This window comes from Heterocephalus glaber, unplaced genomic scaffold (assembly GCF_053883595.1).
Source record: "Heterocephalus glaber isolate CG9 unplaced genomic scaffold, H.glaber_assembly_v1.0 deba00001730, whole genome shotgun sequence".
Classification (NCBI taxonomy): Eukaryota; Metazoa; Chordata; class Mammalia; order Rodentia; family Bathyergidae; genus Heterocephalus; species Heterocephalus glaber.
Window position 1 is genome coordinate 220,649 of NW_028258441.1, and position 26,536 is coordinate 247,184.

The 26,536-nt window shown below is 45.5% G+C and overlaps 1 protein-coding gene across 4 annotated transcripts in view; it reads left to right on the forward strand.

The window, feature by feature from the left end:
* Septin6 (septin 6) overlaps nucleotides 1–26,536 on the forward strand; it is a 67,006-nt gene that overhangs the window by 21,751 nt on the left and 18,719 nt on the right. For all 4 annotated transcript variants that reach the window (XM_004872164.4, XM_004872163.4, XM_004872166.4 and 1 more), the window contains exons 3-6: nucleotides 1,353–1,548; nucleotides 14,727–14,913; nucleotides 18,413–18,574; nucleotides 26,064–26,160. In XM_004872164.4, the coding sequence (XP_004872221.1) occupies nucleotides 1,353–1,548; nucleotides 14,727–14,913; nucleotides 18,413–18,574; nucleotides 26,064–26,160 (642 nt within the window). The remainder of the gene's footprint in view (nucleotides 1–1,352; nucleotides 1,549–14,726; nucleotides 14,914–18,412; nucleotides 18,575–26,063; nucleotides 26,161–26,536) is intronic.

Genomic DNA, 26,536 nt, shown 5'->3' on the forward strand with positions numbered 1-26,536 from the left:
TACCTTGCAAGTAGGTACTGTTGGTTCCAAGGGGAGATTTACCAGACAGGATTTGTCTGGTGCAAACCTACCCCTGACTGGGAAGAGAAGTCAAAGCTCACTTCCCCAGGATTGGCGAAGTGGGTGGGTAAAAGAAGGATAATACTAGCAAAATAATAGGGTAGTCTTATGCATTCAAAAGGCAGCCCAGGATCATTAACTAATGACTTTTATTCCTGGTATTCCTGAATCACCTGGGGAGGCCAAATAGGGTCTATTCATGGAGATTGTAAGTGGTTATAGTGCCTAGCCCAGCTTGGGGCTTCATATCAGATTCCTGCCTAGCGGCCATGTTACCAACTTCCCGCTAATCCATGAATTCTTGTGATGTTTCATTCCCTAAAGACTCCTTAGCTCGAGGCAGTGGCGTGATAGTCCCTGGTCTCCCAGAGCAACATCCCCAAACCTTCACCAGTCCACCACAGCCCGTACCCCCCATTCCCCTCCCTAGCGTGAAATTCAAGACTTTTGAAATCCAACAGTTTAATTTATTAGTTTCCTGCAACCTGTTAGTTAAACAAACAAATGGCTGGTTTGTGTGCAATTTAAGGAGAATAATAATTTGTGGCCTGTTAAGTTGCCTCCCCATTACTAAAAAATAGTCTCACTGTAAGTTCAGTCAGGCTGGGAGGAGAAGCCTAGGGCCCACCCAATTTCCCTCCTGGGAGACACACCCAGGACACCTACTCACACAGTTGCCCCACTGGGGGATGCCTCTAGGGTGGCTTTTGAGTGCTGTTTGGACCTGGCAGGGAGGAGGACACTGGGATGGGAGAATATTTTGTTTGACAAGGCATTAGTGTCTCTTTCTAAAATTTTAAATAGCCCTTTATGTTTTATTACAAAAACTCTACATCTTTTTTTTAAAAAAGCCATACATGTTCTACATACTTAGAAAACTTGGAAATACAGAAATGACTTGAAAACCATGTATAGTTGTCCCACTACTCAGTGATGACCATTGTTAAAGAGTGTTTTATGTCCTTCTAGTCTTTTTATACCTCTCCATCATTGCCTGTGACATAATTTTTTTTCTGACTATAAAAGCAATACATACTCAAGGTGAGATTTTTGAATAAAATGAAAATTATTCCAGTTCTGCTATTGTGAGATGACTGCATATGTTATTGTGTTCCCTTTTGATCTTTTTCATTTAAGTGAGATCACATCATCTGTGCACTTCTCTCTGCTTTTCACTTAGTGTTTTATTACATACATTTCCCCATGTTAGTAAGTACACATCTGAAACATGACGTGTGGTAGCTGCACAGTCACTGTATAAATGGACCCTAATTTATTCTTTTGCTTTTCAGGAGAGACAGGTTTGGGCAAGTCCACCCTCATGGACACCCTGTTCAACACCAAGTTCGAGGGGGAGCCAGCCACCCACACACAGCCAGGTGTCCAGCTCCGGTCCAATACCTATGACCTCCAAGAGAGCAACGTGGGGCTGAAGCTCACAATTGTTAGCACGGTGGGCTTTGGGGACCAGATCAACAAGGAAGACAGGTAAAGAAGGCAGTGGAGTGGGAAGGCTGGAGGGTCAGAGGGAGAAGCTTTCTGTGGGGTCTCAGAGAAAGCACAAATGCTGGGGACCAGGGTGTCCCCTCAGAATGGCACGGGCAGGCAGCAGGTCCCTCACAGGCACCATCCCTGCCCAGAGTCCCTGTTTATAGCAACTGTTCCACTTCATCTGCCTTGCCAAAAGAGGGGTGTCTTTGTAGTATACATGGGTGGGGTCTTGATTCCACTCAGCAAACACTTCTGGAGCTCCTGTCTTGTGCCAGGAGCTGCCGGGCTCTGACAATCTAGTCTCTGCCCTTAGTCTCTGCCCTTGAGGCACTCATGTGCAAGACTGGTTTTAAGCAAATAATTTCCATAGAGAATGGTATGTTCTGTGAAGGACAGAGTATGAGGAGGTAAAGGACGGTTACAATGAGACCACACATGTGAGAACAATTCCATGTGGGAAGGTCAGGGAAGCCTTCACAGAGCACATGCTCCCTGAGCTGACTCTTAAAGGACAACTATTTGCCGACAGATGAGGCACAGGAGAGAAGGGCATTCCAGGCAGAGGTGACTGCTCATACAAGGGCAAAGTGATGTGGTGGAATCTGGCTGTTCTAAGGAACTGTAGGTTGCTTGTTTTTTGCTATTCAGAGGCAGTTACTGGGAAGCTAGTGAAACTTAATGTTCAAGGCTGCCACGTGTGTAGACCCCTTCCAAGGCCCTGTAACTAATTTTTAGTCATAAGTTTGTATTATTTTTCTTGGAGGACCCTTTGGATCTGCCTCTGGGCCAGTGATTAGAATGAGCTAGGGAAGAAGTTGGGGGACATGAGCCTGAAGATGTAAGTGGGAGCCAGATCTTGGAGCAATTTATAGAGCATGCAGATCTGAAGCCATTGAAAGGTTTTAAGAAAGACAGTGGTGTGGTCTGATTGTCCTTTAAATAAAGTCCTTTGATGTAGCATGTAAATACACTAGCAAGAAGACCAATGAGGAGACTGTTGAATCATTTAGATTGAGGCAAGGAGTAAAGTAGCTGCTGAGCTAGGAAGAGGAAAGATATTTGGTAACTATTGAGTAGGTAAAATCAACAGATCTTACTTAATGATGTACGGTTGTGAAGGCAAAAGAATAATCTAGAATGAGGCCTGAATTTCTGACTCTAGAGAGTGGACAAATGGTAGTGGCCTCCCCTAAGAGAACCACATTTTAAGATAATAATCTCTGTTTTGGACATGTTGTAGTTGAGCTGTCTGTGGAGTATCAGGAGCCATAATGGCTTTCAGTGGTAGGCAGCTAAGTAGACAGATTGGAGGTCTGAAGAGGGTCCAGGTGAGAAGTACAGCTTTGGGTTATCAAGGTACAGATATGTTCCAACAGTAGACACAGGTAAGATTGTCCAGGAATCAGCATAGAGGGAGAAGGACACTGGACTGAAGACAAAAACCTTGGTATGTGAAGTCAGCAAGTGGAGGCTAATATCCTGAAAGGGACTGAGCAGGAGTTAGCAGAAAGGTAGGCGAGATGGGAGAGACTGGCAGTTTGAGGACGTGTGAGGGAGGGGTGGAGTGAAGCTGAGAGATGAGGATGTGGTGAGGGCTGGGATTGAGTGGGGTGCAGGTCAGGCACTGTCTGCATTTAACTCGAAGTCATGTGGGTACCACACGTGCCCATCTTAGAAAGGACCATTCATCATTTTGAGCAGGATCTGCTCCTCCCTTGAGGAGTCTCTTGCGTCTTAGATGAACTGTGTCTCCAATTCTCCTATTTCTCCCTTAAAGCTACAACAGCCATACTCCCATCTTTACAATGAATAAATACATGTAGCTTCTTAATAATGAACTGAATTGTTTTCCATTTGAAATTCTAGAAGAAAGGACACCTCTGTTTTTATATGGGCTTGTTTATTGTGCTAATCTTATCTGGTTGAGAATAAATTAGGCCCCATGGAAAGGGCTAGTTCAGTCACAATTCCAGTGCTTAATCTCAGCTGCAGATTGTTTAGGAACTCCTCAATTAAATTTTGCACAGTTCTTTCAGTCACATACATTCAACACATCTAACAGTGGGCAACACCTTGATAATTACGGGTTAGGAGAACTAAACAGATACTGCCCTTAGAGGCTAATCTATTTCCATTGTATTTTTCAAATGTCCTTATTTTTTCCTGATTAGGGTTAGGGTTCACTCATAAAATATAAAGTAATAACAAACTCAAGTAAGTGGGAATGAGAAGCTTCCCTGAAATTAGGCTGGGTGGCAGGGATGTGTAATAGAAAGCGGTGGATTCTACATGTGACCAGGGCTACTTTAGCACACATAGAGCAGTGCAGCTGCACTGAGACAGGGCATCAGAATGCCCTGCTTTATTCAGGGCACGTGCTGAAACTGGGAAGAGCAGCAACTCAGACTGGACCTTGTGGAAAGCTACCATTTAAAGAATGCTGGGAACAATGGGACCCAAAGGTGAGACTGTGGAAAACAGTCTAGAGAAGGAAGTGCCTAGGAACTTAGGCTTTGGTCTCAGATAGACCTGGGTTCAAATCTCATCTTGCCATTTAGTAGTCCAGGGACCTTAGGGAGGATACTTAAACATTCTGTGCCTCAGTTTTCAAATTACCTGAGAAGTGGAGACAATGATGATTAATAATCCTTACTGTAGAGGGCTCTGGTGAAGTATACTTGATATATATGGCATATGAAATGCTTAAACAATGCCTCGCACCGAATAAGTACATAATCAACAGAAGGTATTATTATGGTCATAGTTTTTATTGATAGAAGAATCAAGACAGAGCTGTACCATCTAGTATATGGGAAGAAATGATAAGTGGTGTCCAGGAAAATAAGAACTGAAAAATATCCATTGGATTTGGAAACATAAAAGTCATTAATAGATTTAGGAATAATAATTCCAGGGGAATTGTGGGGAGAGTCTAGATTGCTGAATGAATGAAAGCCAAGGATGCAAAGGCATCAGTCTCAAAAAGAGCACTAGAACAGAAAAGTGAGTCTGTCAGGTTCGTGTTTACATGAAAATTGAGTATATGCAAGTCAGCAGGGAAAGAACGAACTATTTAAGAAATCATGCTGGGAAAATAGGCCATCCATTTATTAAAAAAGTAAAATGAGACCCTCTCACACAAATACCACTCCCAAAAATAGATTCCTGTTGGACTAAAAACAAATTATAAAAATATAAGGAGGAAATGTTGGAGAATATTTTTATAACTTTGGGGGTAGAGGAGGCTTTTCTAATCATGAACCAAAATCCAAGTTATAGAAGAAAAGGGTGACATATTTAAATTCATTAAAATAAAAAATACTCCTATATATTGAAAGATGTCAAAAACAAAGTAAACATAAGCTACAGATGGGGCACAAATACTTGCAATCTATATAAGAGACAAAGGATTTTTCTAAAATGTATAAAGGGCTTCTGTTATTCAATGAGAAATAAACAGATAATTGACAAAAGAGAAATCCAAATGACCAATCAGCATATGAAACGATGATCATTCAATTTCTTCAGTGATTAAGGGAAATGCAGAATGAAACAGTGAAATATTTTTTGTCCATCAGATTTGCAAAAATAAAAGATGGCATAATATCCACTAACACAAGGTAATTTCATTCATGTTGATGGGAGTGTAAATTGATACAGAGTGTTTCAGGAGGGCAAATTTGGCAGCACCTCTTAAAATTTTAAATGCGAATGATTCATGACCCAACAGTTCCATTTTTAAATATACAGCCTAGAGAAACAATTGCACATGTTCGTGAGAAGCATACAGAAAAGATGTTTATTGCAGAATTGGTTATTGAATAAAAACCTTAATATGAATTTCCATCAATTAACAATGAAATGAAAGAACTGTGATACAACCATACCATGGAATTATATTTGGCAGATTAAAAGAATGAGTTAGATTGATATGTGCTCATCTGGATAGAGCACCAAATTGTGTTATTACATGAAGAAAAGAAATTGCAGAATGACACAGATCATAATACGTAGAAAAGATGGGGAATGATAATCAACAGACTAAAAAAACAGTGATTACCTCTGAGGCAGGGAGAATATATGCATGTATTGCTTACATAATTAAAAATAGATTAAAAAGAGTGAAGTTTTAGAAAAGGAAGCTGATAAAGTGGATGTAGACTGCTGGTTTAGAACACTTGTCTGAGCTGGGAAAAAGAGATAAGGTAGTGTAGAGAGGGAGACAAGGAGGTTGGGGCAATTAGTAAGGATAAGGAGAGGTGATGAAGGCTTAAACAGGAGCAGAAGTTTCCAGAAGAGACAGGAGGAGACATATTTTCAAAAAAGGATCAGCAACACTTAGTAACCAAGTTGGTGTGGGGGATCTAGTTCAGTTTATCGACTACTAAATGTCTACTGTGTGCCTAGTACGATGTGGGGTGCCAGAGATACTAAGAAATGAGGCACAGTCTTTAGTTAAGGAGTTCATGGCTTTGCGGAAGGGGCAAATAAGTATACAGATTCTGGATATGAGATAAGTATGGTAACAGAGGTCTGTGGAGGAGGACTGTGGGAATGGGAAGGGCAGCAATTGAACAAGCCTGGTTTGGCAGAATAGGGTAGAGGTGGCTGATAGGGGAGAGCGGGTAGTCAGAAAAAGCTGCGCTAGGTCTTGAAGTCTTGCAGGATAAATACAAGTTAGTCAACTGGCATATAGGATGAATTCAGTACATATTTGTTGAAAAAAAAGAAATAAACATTGGTGTGAAAATTAAGATAATACCGGTAAGTTTTTATCACTCAATACCAAAAATATTTATCAGATATATTAGCTAGGATGCTGGTGTGGGTAGAAAACAGTCTATAATATGTTGGAGAGAATGGAAACATTTTGAAAAACTGAGTAAATTATTCTTTCAAGAAATCTCTGTCCACCTATTAAACATGTATTGGGCACCTGTTATACACCAGACCCCATGCTAGGTCCAGAAGACAAACTTAACTGCTCAGGGAAGCAAAGACATAGGAAGTACTTGGGACATGGGTGATTTGGGAGGATTGGGTTAAGGAGAGTTAGTTTTGTGATCAGGGAAGACATAAGTAAGTTTACAGGTTGAAGCAAAAGAGTCAGTAGGAAGTGAGTTGGTAACAAAGCAAAGATCCCAAAGAGCCTAAAGGGATGACATCAAATGCACAGGGACAATGAACCATGAGCTGGATGAGACCATTTCATCCTCAGAGACTAGAAGGAGGCAGAGAATGGTGGGTTTGTTTGTAGAGAACAGAGGTAAGGCAGGAAGTTGAGGTAGTGTGAGCATGGTGGCCTCAAGTTTGTTGGCAAAGTAGGCAGAAGTTGGTAAATTGGAGAGAAGACGTCATGAATAATTTCGGAGCTTGGGGAAACAGGTGAGAGTTTGGAATAGTCAGTGATGGCAATGGGAAGGGAGGCAATAAAGTCCAAGTAAAGGGAATGTCCTGTTGCTCTAGAGGTCCATATATGATTGGAGGCCATAAATTTGAAATGATGTCAAGACTCATTATTTTGTGATTATTTCTAACCATCATCAGTAGCAGTGGTATAAGAGCAAAGAAAGCAGATCCTGAAATGTATTGAGGGTAACAATTATGCTAGTCAAGCAGGGTGGAAGGACAGGAGTGGAATGGAGATGAAGGCATTGATAAGAGCTAGCATGGTAGTGCTCCCCTGTAACCCCAGCTACTCAGACACCCGAGACAGTAGGATGGCTTGAGCCCAGGAGTTTGGGCAACATCATGAGACTGCATAAAAAAAAAAAGACTGGAGATGAGGCTCAGTGGTAGAACACAAGGCACGGGGTTATTCATTCCCTAGTGACCTTCCCCTCTAAAGAAAGAAAAAGAGAGATGGGCACAGTGACATGTACCTACAATCCCAGATTCTTGGGAGACTGAGTAGGAAGATCACATGAGGCCAGCCTGGTAACTTAGACCCTGTCTCAAAAAAAGGGCTGGGAATGTGGCTGAGTGGTAGAGTGCTTACTTAGCATGTTTAAGGCCTGGGCTCAATCACCACCACTGCTAAAAACAAAAAATAATGGTTCAACTGATTTGTATTAGTTACTTTACTGTTTCTGGCACAAAATATCCAACATCCACAACTTCAAGGAGGAGCCAGTTATTTTGGCTCACAATTTTAGTGGGTTCTGTCCATGGTAAGCTGGCTCCAAGGTAGAAACTGTATAACAGCATGGCATGGCAACAAAAAAGCAGAGAAGGAGCCAGGGACAAGAATACACCCTTCTAAGTTGATCTGTCCCTTGCAAGCAGGCCCTGCTTCAAAATGTGAGACTTTGGGGGACTATTTTAGTTCTAAACCACAATGTGATCGGTCATGGGATTCAGCTTCAGTAGAGAGGGAGATTAGACAAGGACATTGCAGCTATCCTGTGAGATAGTGGAAGGCGTAAGGTTTCCGAAGAGTTTATGGGGTGAAAGATCGATTTGGGAGGGTTAAAGATATACAAGAGCAGGAAAGATGTGCAGTAGTGGTCAGGGAGTATGAGAGTAGGATTTCTTGGGTAGAGTTGTCTGACTAATGATAAGGTGGCAAGGTGCCTAAAATGAAGGAGGATGAAGGGTGTGAGGTTGATGGAATCAAGGAAGAAAGAAACAGACCTTGACAGGTTGTCCTCAGTTTTATTGTGGCCACCCAGAATGGGGAGAGAGATTGTGAGCCCAGTGCTGCCAGGAGATGGGCTAGGTCTCTGATGCAGAAAGGTTTTTAGAATAAGGTAGGGAGGGCCAGGGGTTTGGCTCAGTGGTTCCACCGCCTGCCTTGCAAGCGCAGGGTCCTGAGTTCGATCCTTGGTACCAAAAAAAAAAAACAAACAAAGAGGGACACTGAAGAGCTATGTACATTCCTACTGCTCCCAACCTTAAGGTGCACAGGTCGTGGGAAAATGAGAAGCCTATGTTGGAGGTGGCTGCCGTGGCATGGTGTCCTTAGGAGAGAATGAGGTTTCTGGCAGCATGAAGAGGCAGGTGCATTCTATGAAGAGGCAGATGACATAGGCCAGCCCTTCTCAAGCTTTAACGTACATTCCAGCCACTGAGGCGCTTCATAAAATGCAGATTCTGATCCTGTAGGTCTGAGTTCAGGACCCAAGATTCTACATTTTCAACTAGCTCTTGGATGGTATGGATGCTGCTGGCCCAAGGACAATTTCGTTTATCAATCGTGCAGGAATTTCAGAGGGTACAGAAGGAATGGTTTGGAAGGAGGAGGGAGGACTGTAGGAAGATGAGTCTAAGGCAGACAAAACAGAATAGGGATGAATGTAGGGGAAGAAAGGGATGGCTGGAAGCATGGTAAGGGGGGAAATTAGGTGTTGTCACTTTCTGCATTGTTCCAGCAGACCCAACCTTGTGCTATCTTGGCTTTGGTGCCTGAGATAGTTGTGTTTTACTACAGTGTCCGTGAACAGGCCTTGTGGGCTTCTAGCAGGGGAGCCTCTGGGGGTTGTTTGCAAAGGGGACAGGCTCAAAGGGAGAAAAGAGACCAACATGACTTCCAGGTGTCAAGGGAGTGTGATAGGAGACAGTAGTAACAGAGGCCCCAGGAGTGAGTGAGACCACCCAGGGATAATGTGTAGAAGGATAACGTAATGGTAGAAGGATCCCACAAGATGGTCCGGATGAAACCTTAGAGACAGACCAAAATTTAGCTGAGGTAAATGAGAAAGAAGAGTTACATAGTGAAGTCAGTTGACAGTGTTTTAAGGGATGGTCAACATTATCAAGAAACATGACAATTGAAAATATTCACTGACAGGTAAAATTATTTTTCTTCGAGACTGTGTTAGCTTTCTGTCATTGTAACGAAATACGGAGAAGATAACTTAAAAGGAGGAAATGTTTATTTGGTTCACAGTTTCAGAGGTTTTGGTCTGTGATCTGTTGGCTCTGCTACTTCTAGGCCTGTGGCAAGGCAGAAACATGGTGAGGAGCACATGGTCAGCAAAGATGTTCACCTCAGAGCCACTGGGAAACTGCTGGGAAGCAAAGGGAAGGAGTAAGGAAGAAGGCAGGGTCCTAGTATGGCCCCCAAATGACCTAACTACCTTGTGCTGGGCCCCACCTCCTAAAGGCTGTGCCACCTCTCAATAGTGCCACAGGTTGGTAAGCACGCCTTTAGCACATGGGCCTTTGAGGGACAGTCCAGATCTAAACCATAACAAATAGAGGAGACCCATGGTAATCAGCTCAAAGACAGTTCTGACAAATAATAGTTGAGTAAGGTGACCAGTTTCAAAATAAAGATTCAGAAAACCATAGACTTCTTATAAACCAACAGCAGCCAACCAAGTCGAGAGCCCTATGGAACAGAAGACCCCATTCACATAGAAAAACTCCTTTAACATGCCCTACCCACAAGGCCCTACATAATGTAGCTCCTGCTACCTTACTTGCTTCATCTGTTATTATTTGTTTTTGTTGTTGTTGAGGTGAAATTCACATAACAAAATTAACTACTTAAAGTGGGCAGTCCAGTGGCATGTAATACAGTGGCAGTCACTACTGACTGTTGTACGAGTACTACCTCTATCTAGTTCTAGAATGTTCCTGTCACCCTGAAAGAAAGCTCATTAAATAAAAACTCCCCATCCCCCTCCCACCTCAGACACTGGCCACCATTAATCTCCTGTCTGTCTCTGTGAATCGGACTATTCTAGGTACCTCATAGAAGAGGCACCATACACTATTTGTGTCCAGCTTTTTGCACTTATTGTGATGCTTTTGGAGCTCATCCATGTGGCAGCATGTATCAGAATTGCCTTTTTTATGGCCAAGGATATACCTTTGTATGGACAGTGCACATTTTCTTTATCTAGTCCTCAGTTGATGGACATTTGGGCTGTTTCTATTCTTTGGCTATTAAAAACAGTTTTTCGGGGCCAGGGACTTAGCTCAGTGGTTCTGCCGCCTGCCTCGCAAGTGCAAGTTCCCGAGTTTGATCCCCGATACCAAAAAAAAAGATTCAGTGAACTTAAAAATAGTTTTTTTCTTTCTTTTTTTTTTTTTTTTTTGTACCGGGGATCGAACTCGGGTCCTTCTGCTTGCGAGGCAGGCGGTGGAACCATTGAGCTAAATCCCCAGCCCTAACAATAGTTTTTTTCTTTGAGTACCAGGGATTAAAATCAGGACCTTGCACTTGCCAGGCAGGTGCTGTGCCGCTGAGCTACATCCCCAGCCCTATAGTTTATTATCCCTCCTTATTCACTGAATCCAGCTCCCTGGCCTTCTTCCTGTTGTTCAAACTTATCAAGCTGCCTCAGGATCATTACTACATTTATTATTCAATCTCCTTGAAATGGTCTCCTCATAAATAATCTCTGGTACCGAGGATTAAGCCCAGGACTTTTGCACTAAGCTACATCCCCAACCCCTTTTCCATTTTATTTTTAAGAGAGGGTCTCACTAAGTTGCTAAGTTTTCCAGGCTGGGCTTGAACTTACAATCCTCCTGCCTCAGCCTCGAAGAGTGTTGGAATTACAGGCATGCACTACCCTCAACTTCTTTGGCCCTTTCATTCTCATGCTTATAGTTCAAATATCACATCCTCAGGGAGGCCTCCCCTGATCACTAAAGTAGCTGAACCCCAGTCATTTTTTACCCTATTGTCATATTGTAGTATCTTCATAATGCATGTAATGAAGAAGTATTTAAACATGAAGAAATGAGGAAGTGTTATCTAAGCCAGGTGTGATAGCAAACATCTGTAATCCCAGCACTGTGGGAGGCTGAGGCAGGAGGATTGCAAGTATGAACCCAGCCTGTGAAACTTACCAATGTAGTGAGACTTTGTCTCAAAACAAAAAAGCTGGGGCCAGGGATGTGGCTCAGTGGCACAGTGCTTGCCTGGTAAGCGTGAGGCCCTAAGTTCAATTCCTGGTACCAAAAAAAGAAAAAACAAACAAACAAAAAAAAGCCAAAGGGCTAGAGATGTAGCCCAATGTGAAAGCCCTGGGTTCAGTTACCAATACTGCAAAAAAAATTTATCTAGACCAGAGGTTGCTTTGTGGCTTTGACCCTTTTAGCAGTCTAGTGTGGCCTATAGGCTTATTTTCAAAATAATAGTTTCAAATGCCCCCATATACCAATTTTACTTCCCAGAACTCTGGAGGCTGAGGCAGGAGGATTGCTGTGAGCTCGAGGCCAGCTTGGGCTACGTAGTGAGTTTAAGGCCAGCCTGAACCACATAGCAAGACCCTGCTTCAAACACACACACACACACACACACACACACACACACATACACACACACACACACCAATTTTACTAAAAATACAGTTACCAAAATGTTTAAAAATCATGATTTAATAATTCATGTGCTTCTCTATTAATTCCTGAAGTAACAGTGTCTATATGTAGGCTTAATAATGACCAGTGTTTGGAAGTTACAGTGAGCATGGATGCAATATTGAGAAATTTGCAACCATTGCAATAGGAAACAAAAATATCACTGATTTCTGTTGGCTGTGAAATCACAGATGCTGCAAACATTCCCATAGATCATTACCTACATTTATAACTGAAGAAACTGCTAAAGTTCAGTTCAAGATTAGGGACAAAGATGCATTTTTTCTATTCAAGTTCATGGAGCCTCTGAATTCTATCCATAGAGCCCTTGGAAGTCTGTGAACCCCAGGTTAAGAACTCAGATCTTAAATGGGACAAGATTTAGTGTGGTGATGAGCAGGGTAGAATCTGCTGGAGATGGAAGTGATCATAGTAAACAGGGAAGGAAGGGCGAGAAGAAAGCTGCTCTCTCCTGCTCCTTGTGGAACTTGAGTGTGGCATGCCTAGCAGTGCACAGTTGAAAGCCAGTCAGGTATCACTCACAGTAAGGCAGCAGGTGGTGAGGAGGTGGCCTGTGGGAGCAAGGGTTATGTGGCTTGTGGGTTGGAGTCCAGTGAGCCCAGCAGAGTGTGGGACAGAGATGGCCACCATGGGAAGATGGGGCACGGGGACAAGGGTGAGGGAGTACAGAGCAGAACCCTTACAATATTCCAGACAGCAGGCCAGACACTGAGGATCCAGAGATGATGAAGACAGGGATGAGTCACCATTTCTGATTCCCCTGAACCCAATCTTGTTTGGCTGATAGGCTGCTCTGGCTGGTCTGATCCATGTGTCTCTTCAAAGCCAGAGCCAGAGGTGGCAGCAGTAAAATCAGCAGAGGTATCCTGGAAACTCGGGGTGGGGTGAGCTAAAAATCCTACTGTCTTCTTGCTTCTGTTCCCTTTTGCAAAGGGAAAACATTATATAATGGATAAAAAAAAAAGCAGCAGTGTCAAGATCAGATCATTCAAACCAGCCCATTGTCCAAAACTTAGATAGGCCAAGGAGATGCTGCCCTGACTCTCACTCCAAATTCTTCAGGAACCTTCTAAAGACTTTGCTACCAAGAGATCCTTTGATGCTATTACTCTTCAGAACAGTGCTGGTTCAGAGGAATCCAAAGAACAAAGAAAGGACTATATTTTTAGATTTTCTTTGGGCCTCCCGCACCTGGATCTCTTCTCTGTGCAGCTCTCAGAATCTAAGATTCTGTGATTCTTTTTTTAAAATGCTGTTTCCCCCTTCTCTACTAGGGGGCTCTTTCAAAAGGGCTCAGGATGGGGCTACTACAGGTGGGTGGCTTGGTTGGGCTCAGCTTCTTCTTTGATCATATTTCCCTCCGGCAGTGATATATGAAGAGTCCCCTGCTCTGGACCCAGGGGACAAACCTCTTCTTGCCTGAAGGGAGGCAGCCCCTCAGATGGAGAGGCAGTGGGCAGACAGGGGAGATGAGAACAGAGGTGGATGGAAGCTGAGCTGACCTAGTTAGAGCAGAAAAAGACTGTAGGGGCAGCAGGGATGGCCTGGCGGGGGGAGGGCAGGGAAAATGGAAGCTTCCCAGAGAGGCCCAGGCCATTGTGGAGCAGAGGGCTGACCATTTCTAAAGAAGTCTTCATGAGACTTGGGAGCCAGCTAGGGAAGCTGAGCGTGGAGACTCAGCAAGCTGGGGCACACATGTATGCCTGTGGTTGGTATGGCGGCGGGGAGAGTACCTTTACCAAATATTGTCTGAATACTTATATTTTAAAGTCACAACCAGGTCAGGCACAGTGGTACACACCTATAATCCTAGCACATGGGAGGCTGGGACTTAACAAGAGACCTTGTTTCAAAATAAAAAATAACAGAAGGCCTAGGGAGGTAGCTCAGTGCAGAGGCCATGGGTTCAATCCCCAGTATTACATGCATATATATATATATATATATATATATATATATACACACACACACACACACACACACACACACACAAAAACATACAAACAATAAAAGTCAAATCCATGGAGGAAATGAGAACCTGAAAAATACCTGGCCCTTGAGAGAGCTGAGTGGGGTACTTAACTCAACCTAGCAAGATTGAGCAAAAACCCCACAGTGTTCTGACAAGATTCCTGAGCAGGGAGTCAAGGAGAGGTTCTATGTACCCAGCCTCCATCATAGACATGGAGGGCAGGATGCAGGAAGCACACATGGACCCAGCATGGAGGAAAATCAGCCTAAGCACAGATCTTGCAGGTAGGATCCACATTGCCTTAGAGCCCCATGGAGAATAGGAAATGCCCTGCACAGGCTCTGTCCCAGTTGACTTGATAAAATATTAGTCCTCATTTCATATTTTTCTTTATGCTCCTGTGTCACAGAAGGGGTTTCTGGAATAAGTGAGGAAGGCTATAGGAAGGAGGTTGGCATTAAACTGAGTCCTGACATGTGGATGAGGAGGATTGGACTGAGCAGAGAGAAACAGGCGTTCATTCCAGTGTGAAGGTACATAGGTGGGCATAAGTGGGACTCATGTGGGGACTAAGAAGGTGGCCTTGGCTGATAGGATTGGAAGCCCACTGAGGGTAGATAGAGAAATCCAATGGATGAAGAAGAATCAGATTATGGAAGGCACTTTACATTTCTAAAAGGGACTGTGTCGGGCTGGGGATTTAGCTCAGTGGCACTGCTGCCTGCCTGAGTTCAATCCTGAGTTCAATCCCCAGTACCAAAAAAATAATAATAAAAAAATAAAATACGTAAATAAAAATAAAAGGGACTGTGTTAAAATCCAGGTTTTCCAAGGAGTCCAACCATTTCCCCACTGTCCCGTCTAGCTACAAGCCCATCGTGGAATTCATTGATGCACAGTTTGAGGCCTACCTGCAGGAGGAGCTGAAGATCCGAAGGGTGCTGCACACCTACCATGACTCCCGAATCCACGCTTGCTTGTACTTCATCGCCCCCACAGGGCATTCACTGAAGTCTCTGGACCTAGTGACAATGAAGAAACTGGACAGTAAGGTATGGTGGTGGGAGGCCGGGCAAGCTGGACTCGCTGGTAGTCTTATACACAATAGATGTTGGATTCTAGGAGAGGTTTTGTGGCATCCTCATTCTCTCCCTCATTCCCTGTCCCTCCACAAAGACAGTGTTATTGATCCAAGTTCCTGTGTCATGTGCTTTGTCATCTGTTTTCCCATTACTGGGGATGGGTTTGCCCTGAGGTGTCTTTCTGCCCTGATTCCTCTTAAAAATAAGGAAGGATGTAAGCAAGATTGCTGACGAGCTCCAGAGGCTCAGATGTTGGCAATGAAAGGTGTTTTTTTCTGTCCCAATATTAACTGGCCTGTTCTTAAATCACATCTGCAAACTTGATTGGAAAGTTGCTGCTAATTTTTGTAATAGCAGATCTCTGAAACCCTCATTAGATGCCACCACTGAGTTAAGTACCTCATAGAATATTGCATCAAATCCTCACAGCCTTGGGAGGTAAACACTCTTATGACCCCATTTTACAGAGGAGAAAGCTGAGACTGACAGGTTCAGTGACATGCCCGTTGTCTATAGATAGCTAGGTAGACCCTAGATTTGAACCCAGATCTGTGGTACTATATTATATTTCCTCTATGCCTCAGAAAGTGGCTTTGGGAATCTGGCACATCCTACTTTAAGAGAAACTGAAAGCATGCAAATCCCATACCATATTTAAATTAGACAATGATTCTTTGCATTAAAGGATTATTTGCTGTACAAATTGACCATGGGATTCTTTTAAAAGCCTAATTACTAGCACCTTTTTTCTGTAACATTGAATGTGTGCCAGGCACTATGATGAGTACTTTATATGTGTTATTTTATTTTATCCTTCCTGTAATCCAGTGTGGTGGGTACTACTATTATTCCCATTTTTCTTTTCTTTTTTTTTTTTTTGGTACTAGAGATTGAACTCAGGACCTTGTGCTTGCAAGGCAGGCATGCGGCACCACTGAGCTAAATCCCCAGCCCCATTCCCATTTTTCATATGAGAAACTGGAGACCCATAGAGGCAAGTAGCTTACTCAAGGCCAGACAACTCATAATGGATCTGAAATTTGATGCCAGCTCTCTCTGATTCTAAGATACTTATTTATTTTATAAAAATCGGATTTATGTATAATTTGGTAGCATATCCATTATAAAAACTGAATTTTAGCTATAATAAGAATAGGGGCGATGTTTTTTTCATTTTTCACAGCACTGAGCTCACTGCTCATGAATAATAGACTGCTCTTGAAATGTCACCATGCCTGGAATGTGTCTGTATAGGACAGCAGAGAGCCATGTGGCTAGTGGCCTGCTGGGTGGGCTGCATTAAGTAAGTAGCTTTGACATGTTTGTAGTGTGCAGATGGGGACTTGGCAAAATTTGACAAGGAGAATTGACTGTTCCCTTTCTTCCACCTTGGAGAGGGTTTTGAATCTTCGCCCCGGCCCCCACCCCGAAAGTTCAAAGGAAGTACCTCTAAGGCCCAACCTTTCTCTGACCCCGTCCTGAAGCCCTGTGTGGTGTCAGTCCCCAGAGGTACCCCTAAGCCAAAGTAGGAAGGGACAGGGCTTCTCTTCCAAGTCTAGAGCTTCTAGACCCCTGTTTCAGAGCCCAGGGCCTGAGCACCACTCACAGCACCCCATTGGGGTCTACTAGCAGGAACAACTGTGCTCTCCATGGGAACCTGAGCGTAGGGGTGCTCTGCTTCACAGAGCCATGAGTATGTCAACTTTCTTTATCTCTGACAGTAAAAGTCTTGTCCCTTCTTAGAGGGGTTTCAAGGATCAGGGTCCCAGTGGGGTGAACCTTGGGGTGGTGTTAGCACTTTCTCTTGTCTGAAATTGGGCATTCACACCTAATTTTCTTTTGGGGTGGATACTGAGGATTGAATCGAGGGAGCAATGAGTTACATCCATAGCCCCTACCCTCCTTTTTTAATTTTTTTGAGATAAGGTCTCACTATGTGGTTCAACCTGGCCTTGAACTCATTGTGTAGCCCAGGCTGGCCTTGAAGTCATGGCAGTCCTCCTGCCTCAGCTTTCCAAGTATTGGGTTTATAGGTGAGCACCACCTTACGTGGCTTATGAAGCTCTTTTAAAAATATTTTCTTTTGAGACAGGGTCTTGCTAAATTGCCCAGGCTGACCTTGAATTTACAGACTTCCTGCTCCTACCTCAGCCTTCCAAGTAGCAGCACACCTGTTTTCTTTATCCGTAAATGAGACTCAAGCAGTCTCTCTCTCTCTCTCTCCCTATCCCTCTCCCTCCCCTCCCCCTTTTCTCTCTCTGTTTTTGAGATAGGATCTCACTATGTAGCCCAGGCTAGCCTCAAACTCAGGACCCTCCTACCTCCTTCTGCCAATTTCTGGGATTATAACATGTGCTACTGCACCCACAGTATAACGTTATCTTTTGTGTGTCTCGGATCAGGAACAGAGAGAGTCTTTTTCCCTAAGTGGCTGCTGCCAGCAAGATAGCCAGGTGTGTGTCCTCCCTGGGTGCAGCCTGTACCTCCCTTCCCTGCCATCTCCCATGTGGGTCCATAGCACACTGGCCGGGGCCAGCCCAGCTACACTGGGTGGAGAGAACAGTTCACTGTTAGCAAGGAGCTGCCACCTCTCCCCTTGTCAGCCACAGATTGCCAGGTCTCACCTCTCTGCTTCAAATCACCTCAGCAGTGACCTTGGCACCAAGATACGACATAGCTCATCAGCTTGGGTCTGAGCGGGTAGAGACTCATGGTTAACACCATGCAATTAGGAATAAAGCTAAACTTGGATTTGAATCTCAGATATGCTACTTACCTGCTCTGTGGCCTTGGACAAGTTACTTAACCTCTCAATACCTCAATTGGTAAAATAGTAGTAATGATACCTCCTGGGAAGGTTATTGTCAAGATTGTATTGATCCATATAAAGTATTTAGTTCAGTGCCCAGAACATAGTAAGTACTCGTTATTGTTTCTTAGCATGTTATTTGGCTGCAGAGGTGGCCAGTCCTAGACCGATGGACTGAGCTACCCGCTCCAGCAGCTGGTGGAAATCCTAGGACATGCTATGTTATGGTTTAGATTTAAATGTCCCCCAGAGCCTCCAGTATTAGGAAGGTGATTGGATCACAGGGTGCTGTACTCATCGGTGGATTAGTCCATTGGTGTTTTCATGGTTGAATGTGCTGTTGGGAGGTGGGGTCTGGTCAGGGGACCTGGGTGTTCGAGGCGTGATCTGGAAGGATATATCTCCCTCCCTGGCTCCTCCCTTCTCTCTCTGCTTCCTGGCCACCACAGGTTGAGCACCTTCTCCACCATGCCCTCTGTCATCCTGCTTCTGTCTTGGAGCCAGCTGACCATGGATTGAAACCATGAGCCAAAATAAACTTTCTGTCCTTTACATTGTGGGTGTCAGGTATTTTATCCCAGTGATAAGAAAGTGACAAGACAGGCTGCTATCAGGCGCCAGTTACTAACAGCGACACCACTTTTTTCCTCCTTTCCCTAGGTGAACATCATCCCCATCATTGCCAAATCAGATGCCATTTCTAAGAGTGAGCTGACAAAGTTCAAAATCAAAATCACCAGTGAACTTGTCAGCAATGGGGTTCAGATCTATCAGTTCCCCACAGATGATGAGTCCGTGGCAGAGATCAACGGAACCATGAATGTGAGTTGGAGCCTGGGGGCTCAACTTTATGGTCATTTACTCTGTAGTATTATTTCACAAAATAGCATTGATGTACCTTCACCAGCTATCTTAGGGTAATTGACTTTTTTTCTTTTTTTTGGTACTGAGGATCAAACCCAGTAGTGCTCTAACACTGAGCAGCATCCCCAGCCCTTTTGATTTTTTATTTTGAAATGAAGTCTTGGCTGGCCTTGCAATCTCCCTGCCTCAGCCTCCCGAGTAGTTGCGTTACAGGCATGTGCCACTGTGTCTGGCACGTAGTTGACTCTTAGTATATGTGCTGCCGAAGAGAGCACATGTAGTTGACTCTTGATTACCTGAGTCTCAGGTATTGATGAGAGAGAATCCAGAACTAAAACAGCTCCTCTCTCCTAGTGGTAGCTGCCACAAAGACTAGAGATGCAGAGATTAATGGCCAGGGCCCAAGGGAAACGCAGACTCCAGGCAGAGTGGAGCAGAGAATTTAGACCTCTCATTCCACCACCTTTTTTGATCTGCCTTGGGCTAGGCCAGGCAGCCCCTGTGAGAATGCAGGAAAGGCAGAACAATGCCAGGACAATGGATGGACTGAAAGGTGAAAAGGCTGACAAAGTCACTGGGCTTCCAGCACTCAGATAATCAAGCCCTTTGCCCCTGGGAGGAGCACTGATATATAGTCTCCAGTTTAGCTGGTGACTAGAGAGATGTCATTGTTAAATATCAAGGTTGTGCTTTGCTTTATTAAGTGTGAATGAATTTGAAAAAGTCCTTTTTTCTTTCCTCCCCCACTTCTCCCTACTAGAGGAGTGAGTAATTGGGAAGGCAGAGAGTCAAATGTCTCCTCATGCTTCTTTACAATGTGTTGACGCTGTTGCTGTGAAAGCCTCAATGTTATGATTTCAGGGAGACAGCTAATAGCTTTCAGAAAGCCTCTGCTTCAGGAACAGATTTCTTTTTCTCTGTTGAGAGGCTTCAGTTTTTCCTAATGACATAATGCTTGGGGATAGCCAAACTCAAGAAAGCCTTGTAATAAAAGCCATTTTTAGAAAATTTTCCTGCTGCCACTGCCCTCTAAGTTATCATTACGGCATCAGCTGCCACCTCCTGTGAATTGGCCATCAAATTAGCATAGCAGGGTGGCAAGTCATTGTCTCAGGCCTGACTTCCTACCCATCCGTCCACAGAGATAGGTTTGTTATCAGAAGTCCATTGTCGACTTTGACAAATCCGTCTCGAGGGTAAGGTTGTGTGGATTGTGGTAGGTGGAGCTACATCCTCTGTGACCCATGTGGGCATGGAAAAGATGACTGCTTGTCCTGCCAGCAGTCAGGGCATTTTGATGGAGACAGGTTCTGTTGTGAGGAGCAAGCCCGAGAGGTGCCTCACCGGCAGAAACACAGGAGCGGGCCGGGGATTTAGCTCAGTGGTTCCAGCGGCTGCTTCGCAAATGCAAGGTCCCAAGTTCGATCCCTGATACCAGAAAAAAAAACAAAAACAGAAACACAGGAGCCTGGGGAGAAGGGTTGCCTGGTGCCCCTGGCACGGGTGTCTAGAAGAATATCTAGTCATCTCAGCACATCGCCCCCAGCTGTCTTCCACAGTCTGGTTCCCTAAGTCACCCAGCAGCTTTCAGGTTTGTGGTTTGCTTTGCTCAGGACAAACAGGGGCGGGTTTCTCAGCAATCTCAAGGTGTCACGTAAAAGTATATCTTACTGCATTGTGGATTAGGAGCAGCAATCATCCTGGGCTGTGTTCTCAGCTCAGCTCTGGCCTCCTGCTTGAGCCTAGGGCAGGTTCAGCCTTGAGGTTGGAAACTCTCCATGCTATGGAGTAGCAGCTCTCAACCACACTGTTATGGCTGTGAAGGGTTATGGGTTGCGTTACTCAGAACAGCCTGACGTTGCCAGTGTTTCACTCTGGAAAAACTAAATATGAGTGCACTCGGGGTTATCCCTAGAACAGGGCTGGCCACGCATTGCCTGTATCCAGGTGCCCGCCCGTCCTGCGGGCATGGAATCGGGCCTGCCTGGGAATCCTCCGTGGTGCCTGTGCTGGGGTGGGGGAGGAGGGACGAGTCACTGCTAGAAAATAAATACACAGGATTCCGTAGCCTGCCTGCTCTGGAACAACTGTGCCAAATGTCTGCAGAGCCTTTGGATGGGCCCTTGTGTCTGAAGCTGCATCGTGGAGACCTGGGCTTTGGTAGGAGGAGGTTGGGTGCTGGCTTTTCACATCTAGATTTGACTTTAGGGCCCTGGCCTCAGCTCCCCTAACCCACTGGCACGGTACCTAGGTTGGAAGAAGTGGAAGACACCCTTTGCCTGTGTGGAGAAGATTGCACAGCCATCCTGTCACTCACCACCAGGGTTTTCATCGCAGGAATGAAAGTAATGAGGGCTCAGCCTCCTCTTGGCTTATGGCTCTGGGGAACCTTATTTTAGATTGAGGGGGCAAGAGAAGGGAGAGAGATTTTGTTGCCTGTTACTTTTAACTCATGCTCTTATCTCTCTCCAGGTTGTAGACTTTTAGCTGGGTGCATTGCCGTGTGCCTATAATCCCGGCTACTTAGGAGGCTGAGGCAGGAGAATCCCAAGTTTGAGCCTCACCTGGGCAATTTAGTGAGACCTTGTCTCAAAATAAAATGTAAAAAGGGCTAGGGGTGTGTGTGTTTCCCGAGCATGCATGAGTCTTTGAGTTCAGTCCCTTGTGTTGCAAACAAACAAAAAAGTTGTAGATTTATATACTAAAAATTGCTATGTTGTTTAAACTTAATATTGTTCTTTGAATGGCTCAAATTACAGCCAAGGACCAAGGAACAGACCCAGTTACAGTACTTGACTGTGCTTGGTTGGCTATTTGTGAGGTGCTAGGTTTGGTTCCCAGAAAGGCATTTGGCACTTGGGCCCAGTGAGAGCGCATGACTGAGCAGTGGGGTCATGGGGAGAGCATGCTCAAGCCCATTCCTTCTCCTGAGATAGCAGTGGAATTTCCATTCCCGCATGTACTTTTTTGCGGGAGAAGTCAGGAGCTCACAGGAGAGCACATTGGGCAATGATTTTGTTCAGCCACCAGTAGGAGCCTGAAGTGGGGGTGAGCATAATGAGCCACACCCAGGAAACACTGCCTGCCCTGGAAGAAGCCATGCTCAGTGGAGCTCTTCTTACCAGGTAAGATCTAGAGTAGTATTTCACGAGACTAAAGAGAATGTTCTCCCAGCACTCTGGGAGGCTGAGGCAAGAGCATTGTTTGAGCCCAGCCTGTGCAACTTAGTGACTTAATGAGATCCTGTCTCAAAAATAAAAAAGGCTTGGGATGGAGCTCAGTGTGAAGGCCCTCCCTGGGTTTAATCCCCAGTACCGGGCGGGGGAGATGTTCATGGATTCTCCCAAGCATAATGGATGTAGTGGATTGAGGATAAAATACGTCATGCCAGTTGGATCATGAAAAGCTTTAAAATGTACCAGTAAGAATTTAAGGAAGACTGAGAAACAGCGTAGGTAGTGCTATGGTCTGAATGTGTCCCCTGAAAAATCCCAGTGTTGCCCGTGTGATAGCATTAAGAGACCAAGAGGGCTGTTCCCTCAATACAGGGATTAAAGTCCTTATCACAGAGGCTTCGTGCAGCCCCTGCCAGACAACCAAATGCGCCAGTGCCTTTATCTTGGACTTCTCAGCCTCTAGAACTAAAAGAAACACATCTTTGTGGGGTTTTTTTTGGGGGGGTTGGTTTTTTTGGTACTGGGGAGCGAACTCGGGACCTTGTGCTTGAGAGGCAGGCAGCAACACCACCGAGCTAAATCCCTGGCCCCACATCTTTGTTCTTTACACATTACTCAACGTGAGGTGTTGTTTTGTTTTGTTTTGTTTTGTTTTCCGGTACTGGGTATTGAACTCAGGACCTTGCGCTTGCAAGGCAGGTGCGGTGCCACTGAGCTAAATCCTCCGCCCAGCCTGAGGTGTTTTGTAGCAGCACAGGACAGATTGAGACATGTAGTGAATCTGGGAGCAGATAGCCCAGGGGAGGCTTGAAGGTGTCTCCTGTTGGAGCTCTCTGTGGCTGGGAGAGTTGACACCTGGGGCCACCTCCTTAGAGGTCTGGATGTCAGCAGCTACTCTGCCTTGCAGCTGCCAGTATCCTCCCGGGGTTCGCCCATACAAATGTCACCTGTCAGTCTCCTTCCGGGCCCTGGAAAAAAAAGGAGAGAGAGTTTGACCTTAGATTTGGGTAGGACCTGGGAGTGTGGTTGGGGGTTTATCTTCTCCTTGCCCTGCTTGATTCCGTTCTGGTTGCCATAGCCACCTGTGTCTCAAGAGCAGCAGGAGAGAGGTTCAAAGCCTCATCCCTGTGGGTTCCTGCCTGTCATGGTTAGCTGGCTTCCAGCAGATGCCATTTAGCCAGGAGGCAGAGCACAGGCCACCCTGCATGGCTGGGGCAGGCTGGCAGCCAAAATGCATTGGCCTCTGCACTTCCTGGGAAGAGGAGTGGAGGCTTGGGATCTAGGCATGGAGGCTTGGGATCTGGGTGACATGTTTAACCTCTCTGTACCCCAGTTCTGTCCAACCATGAATGAGGCCCTGTAAGGATGTAGCGAGAATCAAATGAAATGGGGGTGCTCTGAAATGATCCACTCACATGCATTTGTCGGAACCGACTCCAATGTGGGTTTCAAAGGCATATGCAGTCGGCAGGTCTTGGGAGGCCTCTGAATTCGGTTTGGTGGGGGCTGTGTGCTGAGAACATGGAGGGAGCTAGAGGAATCAAATGACAGCAGTTTGAGGACGAGGGGAAGCAAGTGACCCTGTCATTTTGGCAGTGTCTCTTGACGTTGAAAATAACAGGCCCAAGGGAAGACTGGCATTTTCCTTTATTTTCTTTGGGGTTTTTTTCCTCCTTTTTCTTGAGCCTGGAGCAGTGCCTCCCACTTTACACTCCACCGTCTTCCTCCATCACTTAGATACAAGAGCCCAGGATGAGTGCCAGTATAACATAGTTTCTCTTTCTCGCCTCCTCCCTCAGTCTAGACCTCTGCCGTCTCTGCCTCTTAGCTCTTTTGTGTCATATGGCTGAAGCTTTCTGTCTCTGCAAGGGAAACATCTTCCCAGAAAATGAGTGGGAGTAGATTTGATGCTCCTAACATCTCGTGGGTCCCTGAGTGGGAATGAATTGTGCCTAGATGACCCTTCCATGAAGCCAGATTAGAGCTGCTTAGGCCCTTGGGCAGCATTTTCAGGAATTCAGTGCCCCACAAGTGTCCCTGTATTCCATACCAGTTTACCGCATTGATATTAGGATCAATCAAACATTTCCTACCTCCAGCCTACACCCACTTTCCATATCCATGACTCATGCATTCCCTTTTCTCTGTGTCCTGTTTCAGGGATGGTCGGTGGAATGGGAAGGGGCTGGTGAGTCTCTGAGTTGGGCAGCTGGCAGAGGGAGAGGGTAAAGGAAGAGCAGCTTCAGCTGCTGGCCCAGCCCCTGGCGGATGTCTTGGAGCTGAGCTCCTGTATTTTCTGTGCTCTGGAGAACATTCTGGGAGTCCAGAACTAGAAAAGAAGGGAGAGGAAGGATCGGCTGGGAGATCAGCATGGAGATTAAGTCAGCAAGCTGTGGGTTTCCCAGAATGGAACTGCCTCTTATAATCTGGCCTTGCACAACCAGTTCACCCCAGGGCTTCGAGTGCTCACCTCAGCAGCTGCTTGGGCCCCGTAAGTGGGAGCAGCAAGCAAGCGAGGGGTGGGCTTTTAAACCAGAGACCAGATCCCATATTACCTCTGCCCTTTGAACTGTGTGCCTGCTGGCAAGTCACTTAGCTCTCTGGGCCTCAGTTTCCTCATCTCTAAAATGGAGACAATAAGACTACCTCCCCCATGATGTTGTTGGGAAACTCAATGAGATAACACAGTGTAAAGCACCTGGTACATAGTGCATAGCCCCTAATAAATTGCTTCTGTCTATACCAATTCTACAGTGGCTAACAGTGGTAGTACAGTTGCTGCTGTCTATTCTGCAGTGCCCTCTCTGACTCCATGTGAAGTTAGTTATGCTCTCCCTTGTGTTCCTCGAGCTTTGAGCCCCTGTTTACAACCCTGACCGACTGCATTGCCATTACTGGCATGTCCCCCACCACCACCACACACCCTGGCACTCTCCAGGGGCAGGCTCTATGCTTCTTCAACCTTGTAATCTTCTTAATGCCCAGCACATAGTAGGAGCCCAGTGACACTTTGCAGAGTAAATCAGCAAACAGGTGAAAATACCTGAGACTGTGACCTGTTTCTCTGAACTGACTAAGAAAGATCATGTCACTGGACTTGTCATTTTTTGGTACAAATCCCTGCCTGGACTCATCTGGTCTGTAAACATCTGCTCGGCCATTCTGTTTGGCCAGTGGTGACTTGGCACATATAAACTGGCCCATTCCCTGAGCATTTCCCAGTCCCCACACTGTCAACTGGGGACAGCTCCCTTTTCAAGCACCAAGGCTTCTTGGCAGCCAGGCCTTGCTCCTCATCTCCCCTGCAAGCACCAAGCTCATACCCTTCTCTGCGCTTTCCCTTTCTTTCCTCACTCCTATTCCACTAGCCCTGCCACTGCCATTCAAGGAGGATTTATTAATCACCTACTATGTCTAGGGCACCAGACCATAATTTAAACTGTGGGTCACATATTGCCTTTTTTTTTTTTTTTTTTGAGACAGGGTCTTGCTACGTAGTTCAGGCTGGCCTTGAACTCACTATGTAGTCCAGGCTGGCTTTGAACTTACAGTGATCCTCCTGCCTCAGCCTCCCCAGTGCTGGAATTACAGGCACGCACCACCACGCCATATTGTCTTTATGGTTGCTGGTCTGTAATTCAGGCTTCACCAGCATGACTATCAGTTCCCAGAGGGTGAGGGAGTATGTCTTGTAGTAAAACAGAAATCAGCATAGGCATGGCATGTGGGTGATACCTGGTGACTTGCCCTCAAAGGATCAATGCGAGCTCTTGATCCAGGGAAGGACTAGAACAAGGCTAGCATGGCTCAGCCCGCCATGTGGCTCCAGGATGTACCCGTTTGCAGGGCTCTCCAGCTCTGGGAGGAAGAAGGGCCAAGATCGCAGCCCTTGCTGCCTCCCTTGTCGTCTCTGCCCACATGCTCCCCCAACCCTTCCCAAGGCTCTTCCCCTCACTGCAGCTCTGCTGAGTGAAAAGCTTGCTAATCTGTGTGTCTGCTTATTATTCTGCTTGTTTTCTCTGTCTGCTCCCTATGCATTCAACTATGTCATTCTTATCTACTGTGAATTTCCGAGCAGCAGGAGCTAAGACGAGGCCTCTTGTCCCCACGTGGTTGGTTGAGGAGCCTAATCAGTGCCTCTGGATGATGACAGCAGTGAGTAGTATTGCACAGTGAGGGCTCAAGGCCCAGGAGATGAGCAGCAGTTGCATTGTGGGATGTGCAGTGGCTTTCCTCTGCAGTTCTGAGCATTTGTTTGCCTTCTGTTTCAGGCCCACCTGCCGTTTGCTGTCATTGGCAGCACAGAAGAACTGAAGATAGGCAACAAGATGATGAAGGCGCGGCAGTATCCTTGGGGCACTGTGCAGGGTGAGTCCCTAGCACATGGGATGCACTCTGAGAGCCCCTTCTATCTTCCTTTTTGCCTCTTCCAGCCACTTATGACAAATCCCTAATTTGTCCCAGCTCTGCTCATTCAGCTTGGATCTCAAATAGCCACAAGGGTCACTAGCAGGCAAACTCTGGCTCCGCACCTGGATCCTCTGATGGGAGCCCACCCTCTTTGTCTCTAGTGGAGAAAGCACTCCTAAAACATAAGCAAATGGATTTAGAGCAAGGAAGGAGTGTGCAAGAAAGCATGTACACTTGCTCAAGGGCACAGGGAATGTACGAGAATGTTCATAGCAGTGTTGTTCAACATGACAAGTAATTAGAAACAACCCAGATATCTGCTAAAAATACACTG